This window comes from Python bivittatus, unplaced genomic scaffold (genome assembly GCF_059951505.1).
Source record: "Python bivittatus isolate LINGU-HERP-01145 unplaced genomic scaffold, Pbiv_v1 ctg000190_np1212, whole genome shotgun sequence".
Lineage (NCBI taxonomy): Eukaryota > Metazoa > Chordata > Lepidosauria > Squamata > Pythonidae > Python > Python bivittatus.
Window position 1 is genome coordinate 20868461 of NW_028277042.1, and position 27737 is coordinate 20896197.

The 27737-nt window shown below is 51.4% G+C and overlaps 2 protein-coding genes across 5 annotated transcripts in view; one reads left to right on the top strand and one right to left on the bottom strand.

Annotated features, from left to right (window-relative positions):
- Window positions 1-4585, top strand: part of ZFPM1 (zinc finger protein, FOG family member 1) — a 74990-nt gene extending 70405 nt beyond the window's left edge. For all 4 annotated transcript variants that reach the window (XM_088136210.1, XM_088136213.1, XM_088136212.1 and 1 more), the window contains one exon: window positions 264-4585. In XM_088136210.1, the coding sequence (XP_087992336.1) occupies window positions 264-2557 (2294 nt within the window). In that variant the 3' untranslated portion in view covers window positions 2558-4585. The remainder of the gene's footprint in view (window positions 1-263) is intronic.
- Window positions 4586-24827: 20242 nt separating this feature from the next.
- LOC103053220 (thyrotropin-releasing hormone receptor-like) lies at window positions 24828-27257 on the bottom strand. The gene is made up of 3 exons (XM_007431631.1): window positions 26875-27257; window positions 25701-26121; window positions 24828-25238 (listed from the first exon to the last, which is right to left on the bottom strand). The coding sequence occupies exons 1-3, from the start codon at window positions 27255-27257 to the stop codon at window positions 24828-24830; spliced, it is 1215 nt and encodes a 404-aa protein (XP_007431693.1).
- Between the last annotated feature and the right edge of the window lie 480 nt (window positions 27258-27737).

Sequence of the window (27737 nt, forward strand, 5' to 3'; positions counted from 1 at the left end):
AGGTTGCCTGGTCAAGTTAATTTTGGGGTTGCATGAGAGATGGCTTGCTCTGAATTCATCCTGCTAGGTCTGGCCTTGGAGAGCAAGAAGATCATTGAGTTCACAGAAGATGCTAAGCAAGATGGCTTTGGCTTGATTTGTGCAAGCCTGATTAGTTGTGATTTACCCAGTCAGTAAACGATGGTGTAGTGCGACACGTGAGCCCAGTCCCCGCGTGAGTTTCCGTAAAGGTCCAACCCTTCTGCTTGTCTTCTCATCTGCAGGCTTGAGTTCTCCAGGCTCGTCCTCTGCACTCAAGTGCAGCTTCTGTGGCTACGTGGCCACCTGCCTGACCAGCCTCCAGCAGCACGGGGCTCTGCACTGCACTGCAGCAGCGGCTCTGCCCAGCTCAGACCCCAAAGCTGCCCCGCAGAGCCAGTCGGAGGCCCCTGCCAAGTCACCTCTACAAGGGGTGAAGGGGTCCCCTGCAGAGGAGGCGGGAAACTGTTCTCCTCCCCAAGAAAAAAGTCCCCCTGCCGCCTGGGCTGATGGGGCACCCCCCGTGCAAATCAAGGAAGAGCCCTTAGATGAGGGGGAAAACCCTCAAGGAGTCCCCCAAGAAGAGACGGCTTCTGAACCGGAGGCTGAGCTCGATGCCTCCTCCAGGGCGCCCTCGCCGCACAGCCTGCACTCGGTGAAGGTGAAGTCTGAGATCACCAGCCCCACGCCAGGATCCAGCCCGGTGCCCGGCGAGCTTGGTGCCAGTGCTCCTGGAGGCACCGTCTTTCTGCCCCAGTACGTGTTTGGCCATGAAGCCAGCGTGATGCCACAGGCGTCGGAGATCTTGGCCAAGATGTCCGAGCTGGTCCACAGCCGCCTGAAGCAAGGCCACGGGGGGGTGCCACCCGCCCTCTTCCCCGGCACCCCGGTGCCCAAAGGCGCAACCTGCTTTGAGTGTGAGATCACGTTCAACAACATCAACAACTATTACGTCCACAAGCGCCTTTATTGCTCCAGCCGCCGCCTCACGGAGGAAGGTCCCACCGGCCCACGCAAAGCAAAGCTGGCGCCCGGCGCTGCGCCCAAAGGTCTGAGCACTGCCGGGCCACATCTGTCGCCCCAGCCCCCCGGAGAGAGCAGAGCAGCACCGGAGGGGGAGCCTGAGGGGGACGCCACCCCTCCTGCCCTAGAGATCAAGCAAGAGGTCAAAGTGGAGGAGGGGGGAGGGGCCAAAGCCAGCCCTTCCCCCGAGACCGACGGAACCGGGCGCACCAGCGAGGGGAGCCCGAGCCCGGGGGCCAGCTCTGTGGAGGAGCCGGAGGACGACCCCAGCCGGACAGTCTGCGAAGCCTGCAACATCCGCTTCAGCCGCCACGAGACCTACATGGTGCACAAGCGCTACTACTGCGCCTCCCGCCACGACCCGCCCCTGCGCCGGACCAGCGCGGCCGGCAAGCTGCCCTTCCTCCCGCAGCCCGTCCGCACGCGCAAGCGGCGCAAGCTGTACGAGATCCATAGCGCCGGCAGCCCGTTGGGGGGCGCCCCAGAGGGCCCCCGCCCTGAGGCACCTCCCGTGGTCCCCGCTCTCATTTCCGTGGTCAAGGCCGCCCCGTCTCCCAGCTCGAGCCCAGATGCCGAGGGCCCCATCGACCTCAGCAAGAAGCCCCGCCCGCACGGCGGGAGCCGCGTGCTCCCGGCCTCCCTGCTGCCCCTGGCGGACTACCACGAGTGCACGGCCTGCCGGATAAGCTTCCACAGCCTCGACAGCTACCTGGCCCACAAGAAGTACTACTGTCCGGCCACCCCCTTGCAGCCAAGCACCATGGAGCAGCTGCAGAAGATCAAGGGCGCCGTCCCGGCCCCCTTGAAGCCCCGGGACAGCCCCGAGGGCTCGGCCGAGGAGCCTGAAGGGGTGCCCGTCAAGATGGAGAAGGTAGCGCCTTCCTTGAGCCCGGGGGCTGCACCGGCCAGCTTCCCTGGCGTGGATCCGCTCCAGCCGCGCTACCTGGAGGGCAAGGCCCAGCACCTCCAAGGCGCAAAGGTGCCCCTGGCCGTGTGCCCTTACTGCCCGATCAATGGCACCGTGAAGGGGGACTTGGTAGAGCACTTCCGTAACGCCCATGGACTGTTTGTGGCCAAAACGGTGGCGGGGGCCACACTGATCGAGGCCACCCGGACGCTGGCCGACGGCAGCCTGCTTCCCCCGCTGCCGGCCGCCTCCCCGCCACAGCCCACCCCCCGACTGCACAAGGACAGCTTCAACGGGAAAGAGGTGCCCGTCCCCCCCATGTCCAACGGGAGCCCTCGCCCCACGGCTTCTCCCCAGCCCCTCCTGCCCCTCTCCCCCTCCGTCCCCTTGCCCCTCTCGCCCCTGCCCGAGGCGCTCCCGAGCGTCCCCCCTCCCGGGTACACGGACAAAGGTGCGCAGGCCCCTTCCGGCAAAGGGCTGCCCACCCCTGTCGCCAATGGCAGCCATCGGTATTGCCGCCTTTGCAACATCAAGTTCAGCAGTTTGTCCACCTTCATCGCCCACAAGAAGTACTACTGCTCCTCCCACGCAGCCGAGCACATCAAGTAGCGCGCCAGCCCTGCCCCTTGCGCCCGAGCAGCGTTGGCCTCCTTGGAAGCACAGGCCTCCTGCCGAGGGGGCTGCCCCCAAAGTGCCCTCTGCCCTCGGGCCTGGAGCCAGGGAAGGATTGGGTTTGCACTGGGACCACGTGCGTGAGGAAGAGCTCTTCCTTGGCAGAGCCCAGGAGAGGGGGCAAGGAAGACCCGGGGGGCCTGCACCTCCGCTGGAGCCCAGAGCCCCAGGATGCAGGCCCGGGGACCGCCCTCTTAAGCCCGGCGTGAGCGGGGCGCCCCTTCTCCCTGTTCCCGAGGCTGGCTTGGTCGGGGTCGGCCAAGGGAGGCTCTGAACAGCAGGGTGAGTCGCAGGGGAGCCGCAGCAGAGCCCCAAGGGGACTGGAGGGCCCGTTCCTCCAAAGCCCAAGACGGCTTGTTTTGAGGAGAGAACCTGAGGCCCCGGTAGCTTCACCCTCTTTCTTCCGATTCTCTGACCCCTTTGCCCCCCCGTTCTGGGGATTTCACTACCAGCCAACTGCTACTGCAGCGACCCGAGAGAAGTCTCAAGATGGCCCTTTCGAGTCGCAGAATCCGGGTCTCGGATCCAGCACGTGCCTGTTTCCCTTGTGCGGTGCTGGGTCTTCATTTGGGCAGCAGATCCTCCTCGGCGTGCCTGGCACGCCCCCAGATGCCCATGCAGCCCCTCCCCAAGATCCGGGGGTGAGACTGAGTGTTGGCAAGGAAGGGCTCAGCATGTCTTAGAGAGGAAGGACTGAGCGCACGGGGGCCCTCGGAGGATGGGGGGTTCCGATGCTAAAGGCAAGGGGCAGCCAGCAAGGGTCACGTGTAGAATCACCGGGTATTTTGTACAGGCGGTCCGATGTCTGCATCTCTCTAATTGCAATTCTTTTCTGAGACACATGCCTAGAAAAGAAAAACTGTGAAATCAGCCTGCGGGTGCAGAGTCATCTTGTTTTGGGGGAAAGGAGACTGCCTGCATCCATCTATTCATCTGTTTTTGTCTCCTTTCCCTTGATTCCTTTTTGAGTCCTGATGGTCTTTGGTCAGAACAGGCCCCTGTTCGACTTGCCCCAGGCCCTTCCTTTCTAGAAGCTGCATAAAATTGAGGAGGGGGGAAACCCAGTGGGCTGCGGATCCGTTTCTTTCTGGGAGCAAGAGGAGAAGTGCAGTCCTTCAGGAGTTGGGAGTGGGGTGTGGACGTGCACTCCTTGTATCCCCAGAGACCTTGATTCTTGGCACGTCTTGCCATTTTAAAAGAAGTTGTGAAGTTGAATCATGGCAGAGAGCAAGTGCTGCTGTAGCAGTTGGCGGTCTTGTTTTTCTAAAGCACGACCCCCCACACACTTTTCAGGGAGACGAAAGGTCGTGCACTCCTCTCCCCCGCCCCCCGGAAGGGAAGCCCTGCTCCTGGAGCTTGCAAGGGGCTTTTCCAGGCCCACCTTGCAGAGGAAGTAGGATGAACGATGCCTCCCCACAGCGCCCTTCTGTGATGCTCCCAACCGACGGGAGGCACAGACCGGCCTGCTGTATCAGAAACCCCCCATTTGCCGTTACTTATCTGCGCATACGTCGGACTTCCTAAGGGGTGGGCTAGCTGCAGTAGCTCCCTGGCCTGGCAGAAAACCCCTTGGGGTCCATGCCCAGCACTCTCCCCAAGCAGTTGATATTGGCACTTGCTGTTGCTGCCCACAGGTGGCATCCTGAAGGTCAAGTGGGTCCTCAGGCATCCTGCAAGCGGGTGGCCGGGGGCTTGTCTTCCGGAGGGCTGGGGAGCCTCCCCGCTGATGGGGTCAAGCAGGTCAGCTGGCCTTGTCTAGCGGTCCCTCGGCAGAGTTGGAGGAGTCGGAGGGGGCTGCTTTTCTTCCTTCCTTCCCCTTCCCGTTGTCGTCCGGTGGGTTTGTGTAGAATTGATGTGGACTGTAACTGAAATGCAGAAAAGACAGCACTGAAGGGCAGAGGGGCAACTGCTCTGCTCGGGAACCGTGTGTATAAGCCTGTACATAATAAACGTTCACTAAATCTGCGCCTCGGACTCGTGTTTGCACGGACGTGTGGGGGGGGCAGAGGAAATTAGGGGCCATGGACGTGGCCAGTGGGTTGGATCCCTGGGGCTGGATGAACAGGTTCCGCCAAGTTGGGCAGACCCTTCCCCACCACCAGCCCACCCCTTGCGGAGCATCTCCCGCAAAACAGCGCAGATATCTTGACAAAGCCAACTCAAGTTGCCCAAAAATTTCTGCAGGTGGTTCCGTTTCCTGAACTGCCGATCAGGCAAACAAGTTGGGAAGGAGCCTGCGGAGAAAGAACGTGGTTCAGATCTTGTGCAAGAAGTCTGGCTGCCAGCCACAGGGCCTGTACGTTGGCACTGTGGCCACTTGACGTCGCTAAAGCCCTGCTCTTCGTCACACACTGGAGTGTTGGGGAGCTCAGATTGGCTCAGGCCTTTAACCCGGGAGCCGGTCTGATGGGGCAGTTTCTCAGAACTGAACCACCTCTGAGCCGGAATTGGACCCGGGAACCTTTCTGAATCTGGGGAGCCGAGTCTCTGAAACAAGACCTAGGCAGGTGCAGAGCGCTTTCCTGTCCCAAGGACAGCTCTATAATTAGGGATTCTGTTCAGGGCTTAGTTTGAAAGAGTGATGTCCTAATCTTGTGTTGGAAAGGAGTTCCTGCATTCCCCGAATGTGCTGGTCCAAAGGATTGGGATCAAATCTGCACAACACTGGCTGGTCTTGGGGTGTCCAGGAAGCAGAGAGTAGGACAGACAAGATGCTCATGACTCAGAAAATGTTTCCCACCCAAGGGGTCCTTGAAGGGAGAAGAAATGGCCCTCAAGAGAGGGCCAGCTTGGCTGACCAGCTGCCTGTACTTTGGCCTGGAGGTCCTTCAAGCAACATGAGAGGCCCAATTCAAAAATAGCACTCAAAGACAGATGGGGGGGGCTGAGTCAGGGAGCGCATCATACTGCGCAAAGACTACTTGTGTTAACCCATTCAGTCATCCTGCAGCTCCCCCACTTGGAAATCCTCTCTGTGTTTTGCCCATAATGCCAAGGAATCTTTTAATAGCCTATATTTTAATAGCATTGTTATTTAAATCCTGTTTCTAAATCCATACCCCAAAGAGGAGCTCTCTAAAATGACATGAGGCACCAACAGTCCTCTTTTAAAGAAGCAGCACATAGACGCTATCGTGATCCATTTCCCGCAACTTAACAGATCTTAGACTTGCAGCTGATATTTTGGACTAAGTGGGAAAAGAACCCCAGTGCCCATCCACAGGTTGACCTGTGAACTTAACCTAGCTATTGGCTATTGCAAAATGATGAGAATTAGCTGTGATGCTGCTCTGTAGCACAGAATATTCCTCTTCTTTGTTGTGGGGAAGGGGTCAGCCTAGAGAATGCCCCCATCCTTTTCTTCTGCCCCATCCAGACCATCATTGGAGCTTTTTTCTGCCTGAAGTAGCTAAAAACAGCACCTGTTATGGCATCCAGTGCTTCAGATGGTGGCCTTGCTACCTCCACTCATCCAGGTTCTTCATGTTCTCGCATGCTAAGCACTTAGTGGTAGATTTATTTTAGAACAGTTGACTCTCTGAGATGGAGGTTTTCCTAGATCAAAGAGGAAGACGCCCTTATTCCCCACCTGCCCTCCCCCACTCCTATTAGGACCATTCCAAAATGGATGAGAGATGTTCAAAGAAAGTGAATTCATCATTGGTCCTAGTATCTCTGGGAATCCCAGTTGGGGACAACCTGCCTTCGTATACAGTTGGAGGGAACAGTGGCAAGACAAGGTGCGTTTCTACCTCCTGCTTGTGAGGACCCCAGAGGGATCTAAGCTGGTGGTTGTGAGAAACAATGTGCTGGGCTAAGGTTGGCCTTCACTGATCCAGCAGGGCTAGTCTTACATTCAAGAGGATGCTGACACCTCAGAGCCATGCTGAAGATCACAGCAGTGGAAGTATTGAAAGGTTCTCCTTGACTTCATCCCTCTGCTCCAGAGCCAATAGGTTCTTCTCCAGGAACCCAAAGAAAGGGGTAGGAAGAATCCCAAGTTGAACCCCCATTATCTGGCAGCAAGCCTTACTCTTGAGAGAAAGCATGCCTTGACTTGGTAGGATTCAATCAGGCAGGAATGAAACCATCCTTGCTTTCTATTATGGGTAACGGGTGTAAAACACTGGTCTTTTGCACGGTTGGGTACCACGGTCACATTTCTGAGTCTTGTGAATAAATATTTTACTGAATCACCTTTCAGCTCAGGAGCATCTGGTGGCGGTCACTGACCTCTATCCCTGTGGTTTGGGGCGAAGGGAATTGGCCAAGAGACTCGTCATCCTCATGGCGGTCTTTTCTGAAGCCGAAGCCTTTCTGCTGTCACTCTCCGCTGCAATCTGGGGAACTGGAAGCCCTGTGGCTAATGGCTTTGATCACTTTCAAAATGCTTTATTAGAGCTGATTGTTATTCATTAACTGTCCTGGAGAGTGGCGGTGTTTTGATGTGAGCCGGGCCTCCTGATGCTCTGCGATGTGCTCTTGGCAGCCTCCCTTCTGTCTTTCCAGTTGGCCGGCTGGCCCAGGGTCTCTTGACTGGCACGGTGAGTCGGGGCTGTCTGGCGGGTGGCTGACAGCAGCAAAAAAGAGCATCGCAGCCGGGAGCAGGAGAGAAGGCAGAGCCAGCAGCACACGGCAGCTGGAAATTGGCCCAGCTGTGCCTGGAGGAATGGAGCTCGGTCCAGCCACTGACGAGAGGCTTGTGGGGGAGCTGGGGGTGCGCAGTGCACTTGGCTGGCGATCAACGTGCATTGACTGTTGGGTGTTTTAATGATGTGCTTTGTTATCTGACTAAATAAATGTAAAATATCAATATATTGAGGGGGCGGGGAGGATGTCCAAATGTCACTTCTGGTTTAGTCATGGTAGTGTCCAAGAGGGCTGGGCAACATTTTGGATTCTGTCTCCAAACAGTGCTTCTGCAGATGACGACGAGGGTTTATAAGGCCACCAAAAAGGAGAGACTTGAGGCATCTTAGGATTAGAACTCAATAAAAACAGTCAGATACTGAAAATAAATGATGCTTTGGGGAAGGATATTCCACAGGTGGACCCTGGAAAAGGGTTTGGCTGCTCTAAGATATTGGAGACAGATGTTACATTCATGCTTCCATATGTGCCAAAACCCTTTCTGGAGATCAAGTCTGAAGCGATGCTTGGCTCTAGCATCCAACGCTGCTGGTGCCCGAACATTGCTAAAACATGGAGGGGGCTGTTGCTGCCCATCAGCTCTACCTAGTTATGGAAAGGGTCCTTTAAACCTGTTAAAGCAGAACCAATGGGCAGAGCTCTTCTGATGATGGTGAAGTGAATGGCTTGTGTGTGAGAGAGCGCATTTGTGAGGGGTTAGTTGTGGGAATCTAAACTTGGAAGACATTCATGTAAGGAACCTAGAGAGCCACTAGTTCGCTGTTCCAGATGTGAAGCAATGTTGCATGGATAGAAATGTCCAAGGAAATTAAAGATGGGTAGAGATGTCTCAAAAGTGGGGTAAACGTTATAAAGGTCCTCTTGCATTGTGAGGGCTGGGAATCCTGGGATACCCATCCATCCATCCATCCATCCATCCATCCATCCATCCATCCATCCATCCATCATTATGGTCGTATTCAGCAGAGAGGGGTGCGCATTGCTGCACTTTCGGGGTTCACCAGGCTGGGGAAGGCTGGAGAGCCAGAGGCGAGACACTTCAGTTACTTTAGGAGTTTGCAGGCAGGATGGTCTCATTGTTCCCCGCAAAAGCATTTTGGCTACAGGAGGCTCAAAACTGGGATGTTCCTCAGTGTGTTTATTACCCTCCCCAATTCTGGGCCAAGCTGGCTCCCAAACCCGGTTGAATTCCACAGCCTGAACAGCTGATGTAGATGATACGGTCTTGCAAATATTTGACCTTTGGAACACTTGGAAGACCTCGCATCACCCAACCTCCATTCGCAGCCAGCCAGACATTATTTTTCCGATTTAAAAAGGGGATCGCAGAACGGGATGTTGTCTTGACACAACGTGCCTACAGAGAAACAAACTCCAAGGCTGCCCGAAGTGAGCTTTGCTATCCGTACGGAGTAATTTGCTCAGATTCAGCTTTGCTGCTCTCTGGGGTGAGTTGGCATCGCCTTGCAGGGGCTGACATTTCTGGAGAAAATAAGATTTGAAGTTTGGAGAGCTGTGCTGTGCTGTGCTGTGCCCCTGGAAGATAGGAAATGCCCCTCAGCCAAATGAAACAGCAGAAGCCCCCAGAGAGGCTGGAGGGCAGGGGGGCTGGCTAGGATGAGTCATTCTGTTGGAAGATTGAAGCACGTCAAAGATTTCTTTTTATACATTAGTGGCTTGAAAGAGTCAGCCAATCCAGATTAGAAATTATGGATTCTTTTTTTAGCGAGGTTTTCAACGTCATGGCCTCCTCCTTGAAGGACAGTCAATCACGAATAAGAATAGTAGTAATATTTTAAACAGCAGTCAGTTTGAGGGGGTTGCAGACCACAGACCAATCTGTAAGGAAGCACAACATTTTTATCGTTTTATTTTAATCTGGTAGTCCTAAAGAGAGTAATTGAGCACCCCCTGGATCGAGAATCAGCCCAGGGCAGGAAAGATTGCTCTTTGCTTACCATCTTACAGAGCTGCTGCCGATTCAGGGCCCTTGAAGGACCCTGAGTGTCAGATTTTGTCCTGGGAACCTGTGAGCGCAAAAACAAACTGCTTGGAGAGAGGATTGGAAATGGGGGAATGGAAAAAGGCTGCCGTGGACGTGATTTTAACTCTCTGGAGCAGTGTTTCTCAACCTGGGCAGCTTGAAGATGTGTGGACGTCAACTCCCAGAATTCCCCAGCCAGCAGGCTGGCTGGGGAATTCTGGGAGTTGACGTCCACACATCTTCAAGCTGCCCAGGTTGAGAAACACTGCTCTGGAGACATCCTAGTTGTTCCTACCTGCTGTGCTTTGGCTCTGAGGCTGCTGGTCCCTCTGGAAACCAGGATCTGAGCAGAAGCTCTTTGCAACAGCCCTGGAGGTCGGTCTCCCTCCTCCCCATTGTGAGGAAAAGAAGGGAAGGCACTCTCTTTGCTTTAGTGCCCTTCACCGTTCCAACTCTGGGGGATGTCCAGGGTAGGACCCTAGAGACCCTAGACTCCGTCTCTTTGCTGAGCACACCCCGGCACTCCCAACCCATGGCAAAGCAGACTCTACTCCTCCTCCTTGAGGAAATCCAGAGAGTTGATTCCTAAAGCTTAGCCAGAACCCCTTTCCTTGGGATTCCATCCACTGGAGCCACACCTGGGCTTGGCCAACCAACGAGTCCTCTCCGTCTCTTCTGCCCCTCTCCTCGACGCTCATAAGCACGTCTCCCCTTCTTCTCCCTTCTCCAGGCCCACCTCTTTCAACCACGTGGGATTTGGTTTCCACTTCCCCAGGCTGGTTGCTCTTCCCTGGCAGGTGTTCAAAAGCAAAATGGTTCCATCTGGGAATTCTCTCGTCGGCAACTCTGAGTTCCAGGTGGACGCAAGCCATGTTGTTGTGAAAGGGTTGGCTAAGTTAAACAAATGTGGACTTGAAATGGGTAGGCTTCCAGGCACAAGCGTTGGCTATATCACTAAACAATTTATTCAGTCAATATCAGGAAACTTTGCTTTTTAGAAAAAAAACAGCCCTGGCAGGCACCGAAGGAGTCTCCAGCCAGCAGAACAAAATGAGCCGAGTTAATTAACTTCACCATATGTTAGATAATTTTTAAAATGTTTGAAGGAAACACTTGTTTGCAGGGATGGCAAATTATAAATCCCTTCCTTTTCACAGGAGATTGCCCAAACATACGTGTGTATGTGTACCTTTCCTGAAGACCATAAGATGGAACTGTAAAAGTACTGGAAATTGAATTCTGAAAAGAAAAGGTGGATAGCCATTTCTGCAAGGGAAATTAATATCTCTGCAAGACATTTTGAATGATAAATCAAAAGTTGCTGCTTTCAGCCTGGTTTAGAGCCTCCCCCTCCCCATTTATTTGCAAACATGAGGCATCCATTTCCAGAGGTCCAGGTGGCAGTTCCATGAAAAATCCAATACTTGGATTAAACAGAGAGGGTGATTCTGACTGGAATCACACAACACATGTTAGGTTGATCCAGTAGATCAACATAATGTGATCTCCTTGCACTTGACTTAGCATGTTGTGTGAATCCGGTCTACCAACAGTTGATTGCAAAGAGCAAATGAGCTGCTGTTATGGGTTCTCCACTGCCATCATCAGTGACAGAGTTTCAGGGCTTTGGTGTGTTTGCCAATTTTGCTTTCTTTATGGGCTCACAAGCTGAAGAAGGAGGGAGGCAAAATGACAAATCGCAACAGGTCCCATGGCTGCAGTCGCCCTAGAAACATCTCTCCTTTTCTCCATTTGACCGGGCGCTTCACATCTGTCCCCATCCACAGCCAGGGAAGATGCTTCCCTACCCAGACCTGGATGGGTCTCTCACTCAACGTCCCTGGCAAAGACCCTCAGCTATCAGGAGACAATATTGTGGCCCTACAATTCCAGTGATAAATCACTGAGCCGTACCCTGGACTCTTAATTAGCATTTTTAAAAACATTTATTTTATGTTGCTTTTAAAATAATACTCTTAATCAGCAATCTGATAATGAGAAAATGCCATTTGACAAGAGAAATATAAATGGGGAATGGGCGTGGGCTTCGCGTCGCCTGATTCCAACCCTGGTCCTTGGCTTTTCCTAAAAGATCAAGAGCATGGAATATTACCGTCCCTAGATTAGATAGGATTGCAGTTAGATGTTCAGAAATAAAAAATAAAAGTGCCATGCTTTCCATAGCACACTTCTGTTTCTTTCTCCTCTCCCCTTTGGGGTCCGTGCAGAAGAAGAGATTTCTCATGCAGGCCCCCCACGTCTTTTTCCACCACATCAGAATAGCCTGCTCTTAATAAGATCCTCAGGGCAACCTCTGTGCAGCTCCAAACGGCTTTGTTCCTTGTGTTTATTGCTAGTTTCTGATGTTCAGCCTCCGAAACACCCACTGACATTTATTGTGTGCAAACTTGGGGGAAGCCATTGTTGGAGATAATTCAGCCCATTACTTGTAGTTCTTGGTTTCTGTCCTGTCTGGAGACTTTTCCCCTTCCTTACATTGCCACTTGGGTGAAATCGGGAGAACCCTCACTTGCTTTCTTTTCAGCCAACGTTTGCAGAATGTGCTTGGCTGTTCTTACATTTCCCTTCTGGATTTTCTCCAGAAGGCTCCAGAGTGAGTCACATATATATTCTTGATCTTCTGCAGAAGGTGGCTGCTGTCCACCAACCTGGAAGGGATCATTCTAGACAAATTCATGGACTAAATAAGGCTTCCATTTTGAGAAATAGCAAATCTCAGAAAGTCAGGTGCTTGAAACAGATAAGCACAAACACCTATAGGCCCTGCTATTGAATTTCTCCTTAAAAGGTGAAGCAAGGATGCTAGGGCAAGGAAAGGCCTTTTTCACATCATGTATCACTGGCTTATGAGATCCACTGCCACGAGATGCACAGGTGGCCACTGGCTTAAATATAGTTCTTGGTTTCTTTTAAATGGCTTTAAAAATGGGTGACTCAAGCAAACTCAAAAAACAGATAAGATTTGGCTGTATGGAATCTCCATGTTTAGAAGTAGTTTTCTCCTTATAACAGGTCTTGGAGGGCAAACCAGGGGTGGATGCAATTGAGGTGTTTCCTTTAGACCAGTGTTTCTGAACCTCAGCAACTTTCAGATGTGTGGACTTCAACTCCCAGAATTGGGAATTCTGGGAGTTGAAGTCCACACATCTGAAAGTTGCTGAGGTTCAGAAACACTGCTTTAGACCTTATGTTACTGGATTCCCTGAAGAATTTGGTTGGCCACTGAGGGAAACATAGTTAAAACAGAAGGATTTTTTGTGTGTTCCCCCAGGATGACCCTTACATTTCATGTGCTTAACAGCGCAAGCTGTTTCAGTAAAGGAGAGAGGAGCTCCTTTCATGGCCTCAAGGCTTTAGTTGGCTTGTGTTTCATCTGAGCTTTGGATGAGTATTTCAAAAGGGCCTATTAGCAAAAAGGGCTAATAGACAAGTAGCCTCAGGCTGGCTTCTGAGAGGAAGAGGAGGAGCTCCAGATATTTTGCAGCCTCGGCCAGTAAATGAAGTTGTCACAGCAGGACCCAGCCTTGAGGTCTAGAAAATACAAACCCGTAGGAAGGCAGGTCTTCTCTGCAGCTTACACTAACAGAGCAGGGCTCCTCTAGAGTTGGGATGCCTATGCGTGTAGAGCCTTACTCTAGAGTCAGAGTTTCCTCCTAGTTGCTGAAGAGCTACCAGCTAGAGCTCTAAGTAGGTTTCCAAGAGCCTAGGGCTATCAACTCACCCTGTGACCTCATCCGGTAGCTCTGACCTCCCTGCTGTGCTGGCTTCTTGGGTTTGAATCTTGAACATGTTTGCTGATTCTGGTAAGTCTGAAAGCCCCTTAGCCACTAATGCTGTAACACCTGCTAGAGTTGGGAAGCAAACTGGGTCTTCAGGTGATTAATTATGATTAATTAGCAAGGGCTGGCAAAGAGCATTTGAAGCTCTCCGCAGATGTTTTCCAAGAAACCTGGCTATCAGCCTTGCTGACCCCGAGGATCTTTAGTGCAGCTGCTGGAGGAGACAGGGAAGAACAGCCAGTGAGACAAGCCATGTTGTCATCGGCTGTTTTGCTCAATGCAGTTGTGAATTTAATACTGCGTATGTCTTTTGTAATCTGTGTATTGAGGTCATCCTCTAAAATAACTTATGAGAAAGAAAGGACCTATTGAAATGTTGACCTTATTTTTGAGTTGGCACCCTTAGTATTGGATTTCTGTCACCCTTCCTTCAGTCTGATGCCCTCAGACATATTGGACTTCAAACCCTGTCCTGGAGTCTTCTCTTTTCAACGCCTCCTAGGAGAGAGAACAAGCATCAGATACATCGTTTAGCTTGGGGTGGACACTGTTGGTTCATTTTGCCCAGCACTGAACAGTTGCAAGCAGCACAGGGTCTTCCTTGCTCCTGGGCTCCTCTTCAGGTGGAGATGCTTGGGGAGGTCTTCTGTGCTTACAGTAGACATGGACATGGCCTGGCATGTCTCTCACTGTTCTCTCCTCTTGACTCTTGTTCAAAGGAATGTGGAGAGAAAGTCCCAGGCTGAAGACACTTCCCAACAAGGCAATGCTCTTGGAAGGTTTCAGAGGTGCACAACCTGAGTCACCCCAAACCTTGGGTCTGCCCTCCACATCCAAAGGTTGCTGCCAAACCCTGTACCAAAAGGGAAAATGGATTCAGGGGAGGAGTAATTCTATTAATTCTATTTATTGCTGGTTTTGTCCTGGCCCCTCCAGCTCTTCAGGATATGAACACAGGTATAATGCCTGGGGCCAAATGCCGCCACCAGCCTGAAGAAGGTGGTGGACTTCCAGCTAGATCCACTTGGGTCCTGATTTCCACCAGAAGCAAGCCCATGTGGGGCCTCCAGGCATCCTCCGTGTTGCAGGTTTTGCCTCTTGTGCGTTTGGCCCCTTCCTTCTATGGGGAGACGGGGGTGCCTGTCTTCCAGCCAGCAGCTTCCCTTTCAGTCTGCTCTGATCTTAATCTGCAGCCTTCCCCTCCCCAGTGTTGCCAGCCTCTCTCCCTGCAAACCTAGCAGGCTGATGTGTTGCTAATTCAGCACTTGAATGGCCTGCGAAAGCTTTACAGTTTCATTTTCCCCGCCTGGCTTTTGCCCTGCTGTGCAAAAACCGTTCCAGAGATGGCTTTGGTCGCAGCTGGGTTTCTATCACCCCCACCAAAAAAAACTCTTTAAAAAGCAATTTATGGAATCGCCATTGATGATTTATCCCATCCATGGGTTGGCTGGGGGAGGGACAGTGCTGAAAGCCAGCTGCAGCAGAGGTAGTCCGCCAAAGTTTATTCAGGGGAGGGGGAGAGACAATTTGCAGGTGAAGTGGGCCTCCGGTGTGGCACCTGGCTCCCATTCCTTGGGATCTTGCTAATTTCTGGTGCCCCTCTGGGCAGGGTTCACAAAACATGGCCACCCTCCCCAGGAGAGAGCTGCCCTTAGTCATTCTTGCCAGCCATTCAGAGATGCTGGATTCCCCCTCCCAAGTCCTTGAAACAGGGGAGCCGCCACCTCACATGCTGGGGGTGCGCATGAGTCCTCAGCCGCTTCAGTCCCTGTCTCCTCACTGCTTGTCAGGTCTAGCCTAAAGAACTCCAAGAGACGATGCAAATTCAGTTCCACTGTGTTTATTAGCTACAACCTCTAGACAGAAATCTCCCCAGACTGAAACCCCAGCTCCCAAGCCAGCCAGCCACAACACCGTGAATTCCTCAGGGAGGTGCCAGCCTCGTCCTCTTGAACTTCCCACGCTCCTCCGGCGAACTAAGAACACGCTGATCTCCCTGAGCCTGGCCTTCATAATTCCATTCCAGCACACTGCTTCCCCAAACCCTTTGTTAGGCCAGCTGGTGGCTTCTCTTGCAGATGAGCACAGTCACGGTGCCCGCCTCACGTGGAGCCTTTCTGGCCAGCCCTGCCCAGCTCTGAGGCAGACTGGAGGCTCCAGAACTCCTCGCAGTGCTGAGTTAATCCGAGTGATTCACAGCTGATGACTCTGCCACCAGATTCAGCAGCACTGAGAACAAATGGGAACCCGTGGGCTGCAGCCGGCTCACTCCCTTCTCACTGACCTGGCATGGATGCAGGGGGTCTTGCAGCCCTCCACGGGGCAACCTGGGCTTGAGGAGGGAGGAGGGCATTGTTAGGGGTCACGGTTATATACTGTGTATATACTTGGCCCCAAAGTATATTTGTTTAATTCCACGGATGCAGTGTCCAGCTAAGGCTGTGAAATGGGAATGTGGGACAACCCTACACCTCCATTCCTAATTATTCAGTCCTGGAACCCGGATCGCCTGCACTTGGAAAATTTCGCCTCCTTGTGCCAAGCGTTTATGAATTCCAAAGCAACCTTGCCAGGTGCTCACCTGGCCGTTCTTTCGAAAGCATCTATCCAGTGAATATTCTGAACTCCCCAACGTGAAAACCAGATTTCAAAGCAAACCAATTTCTTAGAACTGTCTCCTCGCCCTTTTCTTACAAAAAGACTTCCCACTGGGAAGTAAAAGGATCGGCTGTGACATGTCCAGATCTTGTGGCATCACCAATCACTCGCTTTGGCAGACCTCTGGGGTGCAACCTAGCACCATGTCTGACCCTGCTAAGACCCACTTTGAACGTCGGGAGACTCAGTGGTATAGACATGATGGGGTGAACCTCAGCTGCAGTTTTGCTGCACCTGCCCAGTGGAACAGCATCCCCCCACCCCCAGGATCCAGATGGCCCCAATCCAGATGGCCACCTGTAAGTCATTAAAAGCTTTTCCCCAAATATTGGACCAGGATATTTACTGCGCCTGTTTTTCAAGAGGTTGGGGATGTGGGTCAGTTCGCTGCCCAGGCGTGATTTGTTTCTGTGTTTCTGTTGCCGATATTTTTATCGTTAATTTTAATTGTTGTTCGCTAGCTAGAGTTAAATATTAACTTGAGGAGAGTCGTATGGCTTAGCTACTCACTGACAGCTACTGCTTCTGATCCGTGCAGTCAGCAGGCAGGAGGGAGAACCAACCTCTTGTAGAACCAACCTGGCCAGGGTCAACTCCTCAGAGGAGGCAGTGGCTACAGCTGAGTGATGGGACCCTGTCTGCATCTGAAACCATCTGTTCCGACTATCTCTGGAAGCAGAATCCTGCATGGTCTCAGCTGCATCAGGTGAGCAAAATGTCCCAAGAGGTCCAGCTCAGGGATGGAAGCAAATTTGCCCATTGCTATCCGAGGATTTTATGGTAGGTGGAAGGCTGATGACCCAACTATAAATAGTGCTTGTCCCCCACTCCTTCCCTAGGACGCTTCTGACGATGCTGGAGAGAAGTACAGTGCCAAGCTGTTCTTGAAATTGTTCCTACTGTAAGTCATCCAGGGTCATCTGGAATTGGGGAGCCTCTAAATTGAGGAAATGTTCAAATTCTTAGGGAACACAGGTTTTGCATGCTGGATTCTTCTTTTCTTTTGCATCACAAACCAGGCATTTAAGTGGGCTGGGTGTGCTCTTACACTTTTGCCAGGTCCCCACCCCTTCATTTCATGTACTGGTTGACCCACCCCTCCTTTTGCTTTCTCCAGACGGGACCATTGGATTGCATGTGGTGTGAGAAACGCCTCTGCTGAACATGATGGAACATTCACTGCCGGCCAAAGTCAGCGCTTCAGGGGATAAAGAAAAGGTCCGACGTGGCACAAGGCCACTTCCTGAGTCAGCCCCCCCCCCCCGGTGCTACTGGCCCTGGAAAGCCACTTCTGTCCACACCTATTCTTGGCTTTGCCACTGGTGGGGTTGCTTGAGTTGGTCTGGCTGGTGGGCAAGAATTCTGCCTTCAGGCAGGGGGTTGATTGCAGAACTACCGGTCACTTCTAGGTGTGTGTTCCTGCGTGCACAGACATGGCCGAAGGAATTAATCTTTCCGTGCTATAGGCTGGAATTCTCTGCATCTGTATGAGAACTAAAAATGGCAGATTTCTTGTTTTCTCTGCTGTCTTTTTGCTTTCTGTAGATCCTCTTTTCTCTCTTTTTCCCTTCATGGCTTCTCTCTCACGCATGTCCCCTTTCGGCATACCAACCATTTTCCAAACCGTACTTAGATCATGCTTTAAAACTTAATGGAGTGGACAAAGAACCTGCGCGCTGTACCAGGCCAGCTAATCAGAAGGAAATATCTTTGGCAGGCCTCATCTTTTTTTAAGGCTCTCTCGCTCAAAAATAAGAACTTCCCTCCACCTCTCTGGATGCACATCTCAACCCGTGAAAAACGCAGCAGCTTGGAAAGCGTTTCATGGCACCATCCAAATAAGAGTCTCTTGCCAGAACATTAACTCTGTTATAAAAGATTAGAGAGCCAATCAGATGTTTAAAATGTACTTCCCCACTGCTGGAAACCGCAAGACTCACGCAGTGTATGCATTAAGTTGTAACTCCATCTCTGGGCAGCAGCACAGCTGGCTGTCCGAGGCTCCGAGACGGAGGCCAGAAATAGCCAGCTTGCTACCCTGTAGGCTGCTTTTGTCCCAACCTCTCTTCCAGCCCGCAGCTTTCAGTCCCTGTGGCAGAATGCCTTTAATGCATTCCCACTTGTCTGCAAGGAGCTAACCTCCTATTTCTGTTTTTTTTTTAACCTGCTCTATGCGTTGGGTACTACCTTCAGCCTCTCCAAGAAAGGGAAAGTCACAGCATAAACCTAACGCCAGTTGGGTCAAAAGTTGCAGTGCCCTAACCTTGTTCCTTCTGGTGTGATGCAGTGCAGGGGTGGTGGGAGAATTACATGGGCAATTCCCTTGAATTCCATCTTGAGAAAAGTGGAATATAAATGGGATGTCACAAAACACGTCCTCTGTGCAGCTGCCTTGCTGGCTGTATTGGAAGCATCTGCTGCTAATTACCCAGAGAAGCAAAACCTGGCCTCTGTGCTCCTCCGCCCAGCTCTGCAAAACCTTTAAAGGGGCCAAGCTACAGAAGGAGGAAGTTTGTCCCTGGCTCAGGACAAAGGCTTAGCTGCAGGCCAGCCTGTTGTCGACAGTAACTGCTGCAAAATGAAACAGAGGCACGATATGAGGAGTATGGAGTGAGATGAGGAGATAAAAGACTCGTCCCTTCATAAAACGTACGTCCTCTTCTTTCCCGTTGCTATGAAGCTTCACCTTTTCTCTTGCTTCTTTCTGGGTTTTTTCCCTTTTCTTTCTTAATTTAGGCCTTGCAGAGAAAAACTAAGATCTTTATTACTATCCAATCTAGCAAATAGAGATTTAAAAATAAAATAAAATAAGAACTACACAGTAACGTGTGGGTCTCGAAAATGCCAAATTCTGTCCCCCAGCCCCACCCCATTTTGTGGTTCAGAACCATGGACAGTAACCCAGAGTTTCCTTTTGCAGCCACAAGCCTATGATCGTCTCTTAACTTCCGCTTTCATCCTCATAACAAGAAAACGAAAGCCTAATGCTAATTCTTCTTTCTATGAATGTGTCATCTGAACACTCTGACTGACATTGGTCCCTGATTTCCCCCCCCCCCTTTTTTTTCTGGACTGTATCCTTTGCCATATCATACTGTGTTGTTGGGTTATTTTACGCCTTTGAGTCAGCGTTGACTCCTGGTGACACCCTGGACGAGTCCCTGCAGTTTTCCTGGCAAGATTTCGGAAGTGGCTTGCCATTGCCTGCTTCCTAGGGCCATGAGAGAGCGACTGGCTCAAAGCCACCAGCTGGCTTTGTGCCTAGGGCAGGTTTGCCTGTGTTAACGTTTCACTCAGAGGCTACCTCAGAGAGGGTGTGAGCTGGAAAAGAGTTTGGAGAAGGACGTGCTGGTCGGTTGCCCTGCTGTCCTCACCAGGATCTCTGCAGGCTGAAAAGGCACCCGTGGACTTTCGCTCTAAATCAAATCAGAGTTGGAGAATTCCACAAGCGCAAAAGCGCGCAGCGTGTTCGAAGCACAGTCTTGGTATCTGCCGCAGAACTGGGGGAGATGGCATCCCCCCTTCCCCCCAGCAAGTGGAAGGGAAAACAAGCCGGATGGAAAGGTAACGCATCCACAGGAACACAGGGCAACACGACTCCTCTGAAGGGGGGAGGCTCTCGTGGTCACCGGCGTGGCTGGGAAGTCGGTCCTGCAGGGTCCAAGGTCCATCCTGGCGTGTGGAACTGCAGGTGCCCCAGAGGCATCGGGCACTTCCCTCCTCTTTTCAGAAAGAAGACCCCTCTGACAGGAGCCTCGGAGCCCCAGGAAGACACAAAGAATTACCACCTGGCACCATCTCCCCCAGATGCCCGCAAGCCTCTTTTCCGACAGCCTCTTGACGCGGCCCGATTGGCCAGTCTGCTGCGTATGTCCAGGGACTGGCCCAGCTCCTCCATTCTCGGCCACCTCCTCTGTGTCCGCGCCATCGAGATTCTCCTCTACAGCTGGTCCTAAAATAGCCTTCTTACTATTTCCCAGTTGCTTCTTGGTTCTTGCCTTTGGCGTCATTTCCAAAGCAGTCTGTTTTAACACTTGGCTTGTCCTGGCCTGGCCTTCCTCCGTAGCGCGCTTCTCTGAATGCAGGCCTGACTCAGTATTGCTCTGATATGTGGAATCCGGACTTCGGTGCTTCTGACAGACCTACTTTTGCTGGAAGCTGCCTTGAAAACCTGAACTTGCAAAACACGTAAACTGAAAGTGAGGCTCCGGGGGTGGGGAAATTCATTCCTTCTGAGCAGGTTGTACAGGACAGAGACCCCATGCGTCGCTTCCCCAGCTCTGGTTTGTCTTCTGCTCCGACTGCCTTAAGAGGGACCAAGATCTTCTAGACAAACTATGTCTAAACAAAGATTCACTGGGCTCCTGCTATCCAACTCTATCCATGTAGTTTTCTTGCCAACAGCGTAGAGGTGGTTTGCAATTGGCTTGCTCTGGGATTTTTTCCTGCCTTCCCAATCTAGCCTACGGCCCCGAATTCCCGGGTGGACAGCCGTCCACAGGTTAACTTGGTGTGCTGAGTGTGCCAATGCACTCCCAAAGTGGTTTTCAACATCCTACGAAGTCAGTTCACAACTCTCTCAGACGTGAATCACCTCCCTCTCTCGCTCGCTCGCTCGCTGTTAATGGCTCTGCAAACGCATGTTGAATGTTGAGATCCTGAGGTTTTTCCCCTGCTGCTCTGAAAGAAAGAATAGCTTGCAGGAAGCAGCTGTGAACAAGAGACTTGGGGTGTTCCTGAAATGAATTGCCACAAGATTGAATCAAATTGCTAAATCCCATTTCCTCTCTTTGGGAGTCTTAGAGTGAAAACGCTTGCTTGCTCGCTCTTACTTTATTTTTTCATTTGTCTCATTTATACAGACAACCACCTCACAAAACAAGCGACTCTGGGCGGCTGTATAAATTAGACAAATACATCAATTTGGTAAGAGCGAGCAAGCGAGCAAGCGTTTTCACTCTACAACTCCAAAGAGAGGAAAGGGGATTTAGCAGTTTAGCAACGAAACAAGGGCCCTAGTCTGAGGGGCGGCATGAGCCGGTGTCATCGAGATCAAGATTCTTCTGAGACTGAAATCTGTCCCTCTGTTGTATTCTTGCCTTTCTGCCTCTAAAGTGGAGACAGTGATTTTCTTCACAGGCTCCTCTCAAGGGAAGCAGAACAAAGACTGAGATGTTTTGCCCACTCAGACGTAGCAGCGCGGAGCACCACTCACAGGTTGAAGCCCCGACTATCATTTCTCTCATTTGATCTGCTGGAGAAGCAGCGAGGCAACAGACACGGGTCCACTCCTATTCTGCCCCTGAAAAGCATTCGCTTGTGGTGGGGCTGATGGTATTCTCCATTTTAAGCCCTCCCAGGACCCAATTTAAGCCAGCAAATGGGATAGCGGAACTGCCACTGGAATCAGGGTCCCTGAGGATTTTCCATCATGCCTTGTGCAAACCATGAGTGAGTTTATTCTAAATTCAATTAGAAAACTCTAATAAGGAGGGCGGCTGGGTGATGAGAAGAGTGACCGATCTCTGGTGCGCACAGCGAGAGGCCGCATGTGAATCTCTAGGTTTCCTGAAGGTCAGCCCACCTATCTCTTTTTAAAGAATGCAGACATTAATCAAATCCTGTCACTCGAACCATTCGTTACAGAATTTGCAGTGCAGACCCATCGCTGTCTGAATTAGAGATGGTGGGGAGGACTGATGACAGAGGCAACCCTTTTGACTTCCAGCGCCGATGGGACCAACGCTGCCAACCGTATTTGCTTTCCCCAGTATTGCATCCTCAGATATGTCAGTTTTTCAGTCCCACACTTACGGGGAGCAATAGGAATTGTAGTCAAACCGCTGGAAGCTGCCAGATCAGGTTAGACAGAGTTGTTGGCAGCCCATTGCTAGGTTTCTCCACCAGCACCACTTTGTTGCTTCTTAGGTTGGATCAGTAAATTGACGCTTCCTATTTAATGCCACTGTGAGCACACCGGTTGAATGCGGATGGTTGAAATTACTTGGAAGGTGACTCTGGGGATCTAGCGTGAGTCCAGCTATTTTAAAAAAGGAAATTCAGTCAAGCTTGATTTGACTTCACTATGACGAACCTTTCACCAGTGGCCACCACCTCTGTTTGTGGCACAGAGTCCTGCAGGAAGGCACATCCTTCTGCTGAGAAAAACTAATTGATTCCTTCCTTTCAGGCTTAGCGTTTGATAGCAGCCGCCCTCTCTGGGGGATGCAGATTAAAAAGGAGGGGTAGAGATGCTGATATAAAATCAATAGAACAAATAGAAGTCACACTACCTGGACTTTTCCAGTCAGAACCTTTTGGTCACCCAGGACCGATTTCCAAAACCAACATCTAAAAGGATCCCTGGCCCTTGACTCCCCATCATCCTTAACCATCCTTGCCCCCTCTCTCTGGAGCTCGGTTGCCAGCTGCCAGAGTCCCTTCTGGAGCCAGTGGAGCAATTCTTGAAGTGCGCTCAAACTCTGGTCCTGGTGTAGCCCCTGAGAATGGGCAAAGGATTATGATCTTTTCCCCTTTTCCATGAAGCCTGTGCTGGCCATAGCACGTGGCCGATTCTCTCCAGCGAACGAGAGCCTTCTTTCATCAGACATAACAGCACTTCAGTATGGACATGAGCTGGGACTTGCTCCAGATGCCCACCTGCCCACCAGCTCCTCCCATCGCAGGCCTGGTCTTATTCCTGCCCATCACTGAGGACTAATAATTGCAGCTTTCATCTGGACAAGCCAGCCAGACACGATGCTTAATTGGGGGTGGGAGCCCAGAAGACGAGGCACCTTCCCTGATGTGTTGTGGGTTGTAAACAAAATGCCCAAATGGTCTTTAAAATTCAGGGTTTTCTGCCAGCCTCACCTTCCAGCAAGAAACCCACTGTGATGTTGCCCCCCTTCAGTGACTCTTGGGTAGCTGTTGTGCTTGGGGACGAACAAAAGCGAAATACCTTCTCTGATTGTTAGGAGACAATCCTAGCTAAGTTGGCCTGTATGTCTTAATTTACTGATGGAAGTTTCCTAACTGGGCTGTGTGTTAATTTAGGAGCCAATAAAACATTCCAACGAGTGAGGCCTAAACTGTTCACTTTTCATTTATTGATTTTGGAGAGAGACACAAAGCTAATCATTCCCTGGAAGGTTGGAGAGCTTATTTCTCTCCCAATGGGTGCGATTTTTTTAAAAGTTTCCCCAAAATGACTTATGCACAATTTCCTAGAGTAAGAAGGATTGTTTTGAGCTCCTTCTGAAGCTGTCAAGGGACCTTCCTAGACGGTCACAAGGTGAGATATTATTTCATCCCTGAATTCAGGAGAAGACCCTACGTTGGGCTGGCTACAAAACATGGCACTCTTTGATCATTTCCTCCTGAAGATGAGAGGCTGCCTGCTAAGGTAATTGCAGAAAGAAGTGTGTGTGTCATGCTAATTACATTTCTTGCTCATCTAGTGGGAAGCCGATCTTGACACTATCTCACATTGTACACTTTGCATCAGAACTCCCAGCAAAGCCTTTCTCAGCAAAGGTTCTTCTTCTCAGAAGGGTACATTTTTGCAAAAGCACACCTCCCTTTTGACCCCCTTTTCCTCGCCTCTCTGTGGACTCTTCTGCAGTATGGGTTGGCTGCCATTGTGACCCAGACTTTGCTAGAAACAAGCGCAGGGCTGAATTCTTTTCATCATGAGACACGCAGACCCTCCGACAGCACCCAGGATTTTTCTTTGCGTGCTTGGTGGGTATAAATCCTTGTGGCTTGGCACCATAAGCAAGATCAAAGAGCTTCATACCTTTCCAGTTAAGCATTTGTGCCCGAGTTCAGGATGGAAAGCACGGCTCAACGAGAAAAGGCAACATTTTCCCCTTGGTGAGGAAGCACAAACCAGTTGCTTTTTCTCATAATTTTCCTAGCCAATTAAGCCTGGGAGGAAGACTTTACCCACCAGAGCAGCAGCAGCAGCTTCTGAAGGAATGAGAGTTCCAGCCTGGGAGCTTAATTCTGTTTTGATTTTGTAGAAATGGAGAGTGCATATGAACAGTTGGGAATATTTTAGACTTCACTTTACGTTGGTTTGGAAAGCGATATTCTCTGAGCCCTCAAAGCATGGTGGCATTTTAATACATTTAGGAAGGCAATGCATACAACCACAGTTTCCCCTTCTGGATTATTCTAGTGTAACATTTTGTGCTCACAGATCATCTGTTCAAGTGAAATGGGTGATGATGCAGAGAATCCAGTTCCTCTGACCAACATTTTAATCTCCAAGAAGGGAAAGAAGGCGGGCGGCGCATAGAAATTGGACTGGTCCATGAATTGCCCTGCAAGCATCATACTGGGAATTGGACATTTCCCTAACAGACCTGGAAAACATTGCGATTCCTGTATCCTGTGCAAATGCTTTGATGAATCTTCTGAAAGGAAGAGGCTACAAAAATATTCCGTCGGCAGGAACTCAGATTCGTTCATTACTGACACCCAACAGTCAGCAGTCAAGTCAAAGGGCATAAAAGCCTTGGTGCCTCAGATGAATATACCACCTTGTCCGGCATCCTGGGCCCTTGCAGTGGGCACCAAAGTGCCTCTGTGAAGGGCATGACCGGAGCACGGAGATAAAGACATCTCCCACCATTCATTCCCTGCCGTGGATGCTAAATCTGGAGTAATCTCTCTCTCTCATTCTGTCTGACCTGCTTTGAAGGCATCTGACTAAGGGGCTGCCCTCCCAACTAGTAGGGGCTGCTCCAGATAGGGCTGGAAAAGGCTCTACCCCGAATGCCTACCTTGTTCCGGAGGGACCCACAGTCTGACTCCAGTCAAAGGTGGTTTCCCACGCTGGTGGACTTTGGAGAATCACCTGACCTGCTGTGGCCTATCAAGAAGAGAGATCCTGAAGGGTCTCCCCATACTTCCCTCTTTTGGCCAAAGCCAGGGCGTGGTTTGCACCGAGTGTCCCTTAAATTGTGTGGGGCTTTTCATCCTCAGAAGGTCCGTAGAACTTCAGCACAGTCCTGCCCAAGTTCCTCAAAGGCTTCCACTTGTGCTGGGCGAGACGAAGCCAGTTTCCGGGGTGGCAAATGAGAAAGAAGGTGACAGGATTGTGGCGTATTCAGACCAGGCTAAACTGCATCTCCTTCTCTTTCCCGCCCAGGATGTCTTGCTCAGGCTGTGCCCCGGTGGCTTCGGCCGGCCTCCCAGGCTTGAGGTTGGCCTGCTGGCAGACGGGGCCTGCCTTCCTTGCGCCATCCTCGCCTGAGGCTGTGTAGAGGCTCCGCTGCCGCTGCAGCTCCTCCTCCGTGTGCTTGCAGAGCCGCCTGAAGGCCAGGCGGAACTTCTGGGACATGAGGTTGTAGATGATGGGGTTGATGGCGCTGTTGGTGTAGATGCAGATCCTGCAAAAGAGGACGAACCAGCGGTCCAGGTAGGGGTGCTCCACGAAGGAGTTCACCAAAACCAGGGTCCGGTAGGGCATCCAGAGCAGGGCAAAGAGGGCCACCACCACCGCCAACATCTTAGTGACCTGGAGGAGAGAGAAAGAGCTCAGAGGTCTTCAGAGGAGATGAGGCAGCATTGGGCTGGCAGGGCTAGCCATGAGGCCAGGGAATATTACAGGCTAAGCTAGCTTTCAGATGTAAGATAAATGAAATGGGGCCTTTGGTCACAGCCCATGGCAGCATCTAGCCAGCCATGGCTGGCCTCACAGAGCTAAGCAGACCTGGGTAGGAATTGGATAACCCTCCAACTTAAAACTAGCCACACCAGCTGTACTCAAGAGGAATCATAGATGCTTTATTTTTGCGTGTGTGTCTACAAAGGGTGATGGGGAAAGGGCCCCCTGCATGGCGCTGGCCCTCTCAAGTGCTCCCTCTTATTACAGCTTAGAGGGTCAAAATCACAAACCTCGCTGGCTGGCTCCAGTGTTGGGCCATTTTTTTCCCTCTGCCCCCAGATGGACCCTGGAAACTCAGCCAGGTCTGCCCACCTGTTTCCTGGAAGAGACGGGCACTCTGGTCCTTGAGCTGCCAGCTCTGCTCTGGCCAGCCTCGGTGCCGTTTCTCTCCTGGTTGCTTTGCTCTCGCCAGCATTCCCCTTGGGCCGTGGGATGGTGCAGGACGTGGCTCTGGACGAGGACTTTCCCAATGAGGCCATAGAGCACGGTGGTGAGCAGGAGAGGGGTGATGAAGAAGAGGGCAAAGTCGAGCAGGTAGATGGGCAGGTAAAGGTTGCGGGAGACCTTGTAGCCACACTCCAGCTGCTGGCTTTTGTTAGCAGCAACGTCCACCAGGAAGAACCAGAGCATGCAGTACACCGAGGTGAGGATCCAGACAAAGGCAATGATGCGCTTGGCACGAGACACGGTGCATATTGTCTGCGCCTTCATTGGGTGGCAGATCGCGATATATCTTGGAAAGAGAGGAAGGAGAAAGAGGGAAGTAAGTGAGGAGCTGACCTGAAAGGTAACATGGAAGAAAGAGTCACCTCCATCTAGCAGGGGCTTTTATGCCCGGTACCTTTGTCCGGGCACTTCCTGCCTTGGGCAGAAGAGGGCACTGAGAGACATCTTGGGGCTGGAAGGGCAGTGCCTCACGTGCAGCCCTTTGCACACGCACCATTGGGGGAGCATCATTCATAGGTCAGGAGACAGTTTCTACTGGCCTTCAGGAGGTCCCCTTGTTCAACTTGCAGCGTTTCCAGTTAGAAGGATCAGATGCAGTTGATGGAAAAGCTCCCAGAGACCCAGGTAAACTATTGCCAGGCAGACAGAGGCTTTCTTCAGAGTTCTGGCTGGGAATTTGGGGAGTTGTAGTCACCCTAAGCTGAAGAAGGTTGATCTAAGAGAATGAAGCTCTTATGATCCATTGAAGGCAGTAGCAGAAGATATTTAGTGACTTAGAATAATCAACAAATCAGTATAATACTTGTTGCATAAGTCCATCCTGTCCTATGGCTAACTTGTGTCTGAAGCACAATGAATATTTCCTCCCCTTCCTGTACACACACTCAAGACATCCTGCCTGACAACCTCCTGGTAGGTTGGATCTCCAACTCCCAGAGTTCCCAGCCTTGAGCCAAAATTCTGGCCAAAATTCTGAGGACCATCCCATTTGCAGGATGCTGAACTGAGGAAAAGATGGTTTACTAAAGTCTATCCTTACCTTTCCACAGTGAAAGCTGTGATAGAGCAGGATGACACATTGATGCCCAGGTACTGAAAATAGGTAATGCCAAGGCACCCAGCAAATCCATAGATCCACGTTCCTGCCAGGCTGTCAGAGATGTTGGGCAGGCCAGCGGCCACGAGAACTATCAGATCAGCCACAGCCAGGCTAACCAAGTAGCAGTTGGTTGGAGTCCTCATATCACGGGTGGTCAGAACCACGGTGACCACCATGGCATTGCCAACAATGCCAGTTCCACATATGGCCAGCACCAGGAAGACTGAGATGGTCTTGTATTCAAGGATGCTGAATGGGAGACCGCTGCTCCCCAAGGAGATGTTGGTGGGGGTGTCTGGTTTGCTGTTGCTGAAGTTCTCCATGGCCCGAGTTAGAGCAAGAGGCTGCCTGAGGTGGTAAAAATTACGGTTTCATGAAGCAAGGGCTCTTCTCTCCTGTCAAGACCATCAGAGGTTTCCATCGGCCAAAGAGGGAAGTCCTGGGGGCGTGCAAAGCAGATGTTAAGCAGAGGAGCACATAAGAATGATTTCCCCTGCCTGTACAGATCACTTCCAATCCTCAGTCACAGCTGGAGCAACTGGTTTCAGAATGCTTTCAAAAACTAGCAACAAATTAAAAGAAAAATGGTAAAACATCACCTAAAACAGAGGTGAGGAACATGTGGTCCTCCCAATGGTGCTAATCATCCGTTCCCAACATGGTTCCCTTTTGGAACATCTGGAGGGCCACAGGTTCCACTCCCTCTCTGCCCCTTTGTGCTTCCAGGTACCCAGGAATTTCTGCAAGGAAGGAGACGCTTGTCACCGAGGAGCCCACATCCACATTCCTGAGCCCCCCCCCCT

Bases quoted from the DNA above. Each gene is read 5' to 3' on its own strand.
- LOC103053220 (XM_007431631.1), bottom strand. From the start codon at position 27,257: ATGGAGAACTTCAGCAACAGCAAACCAGACACCCCCACCAACATCTCC. The intron at 26,122-26,874 runs GTAAGGATAGAC...TCTCTTTCCAAG, and splicing joins ACAGCTTTCACTGTGGAAAG to ATATATCGCGATCTGCCACC. The intron at 25,239-25,700 runs GTGGGCAGACCT...TCTCTCCTCCAG, and splicing joins CCGTCTCTTCCAGGAAACAG to GTCACTAAGATGTTGGCGGT.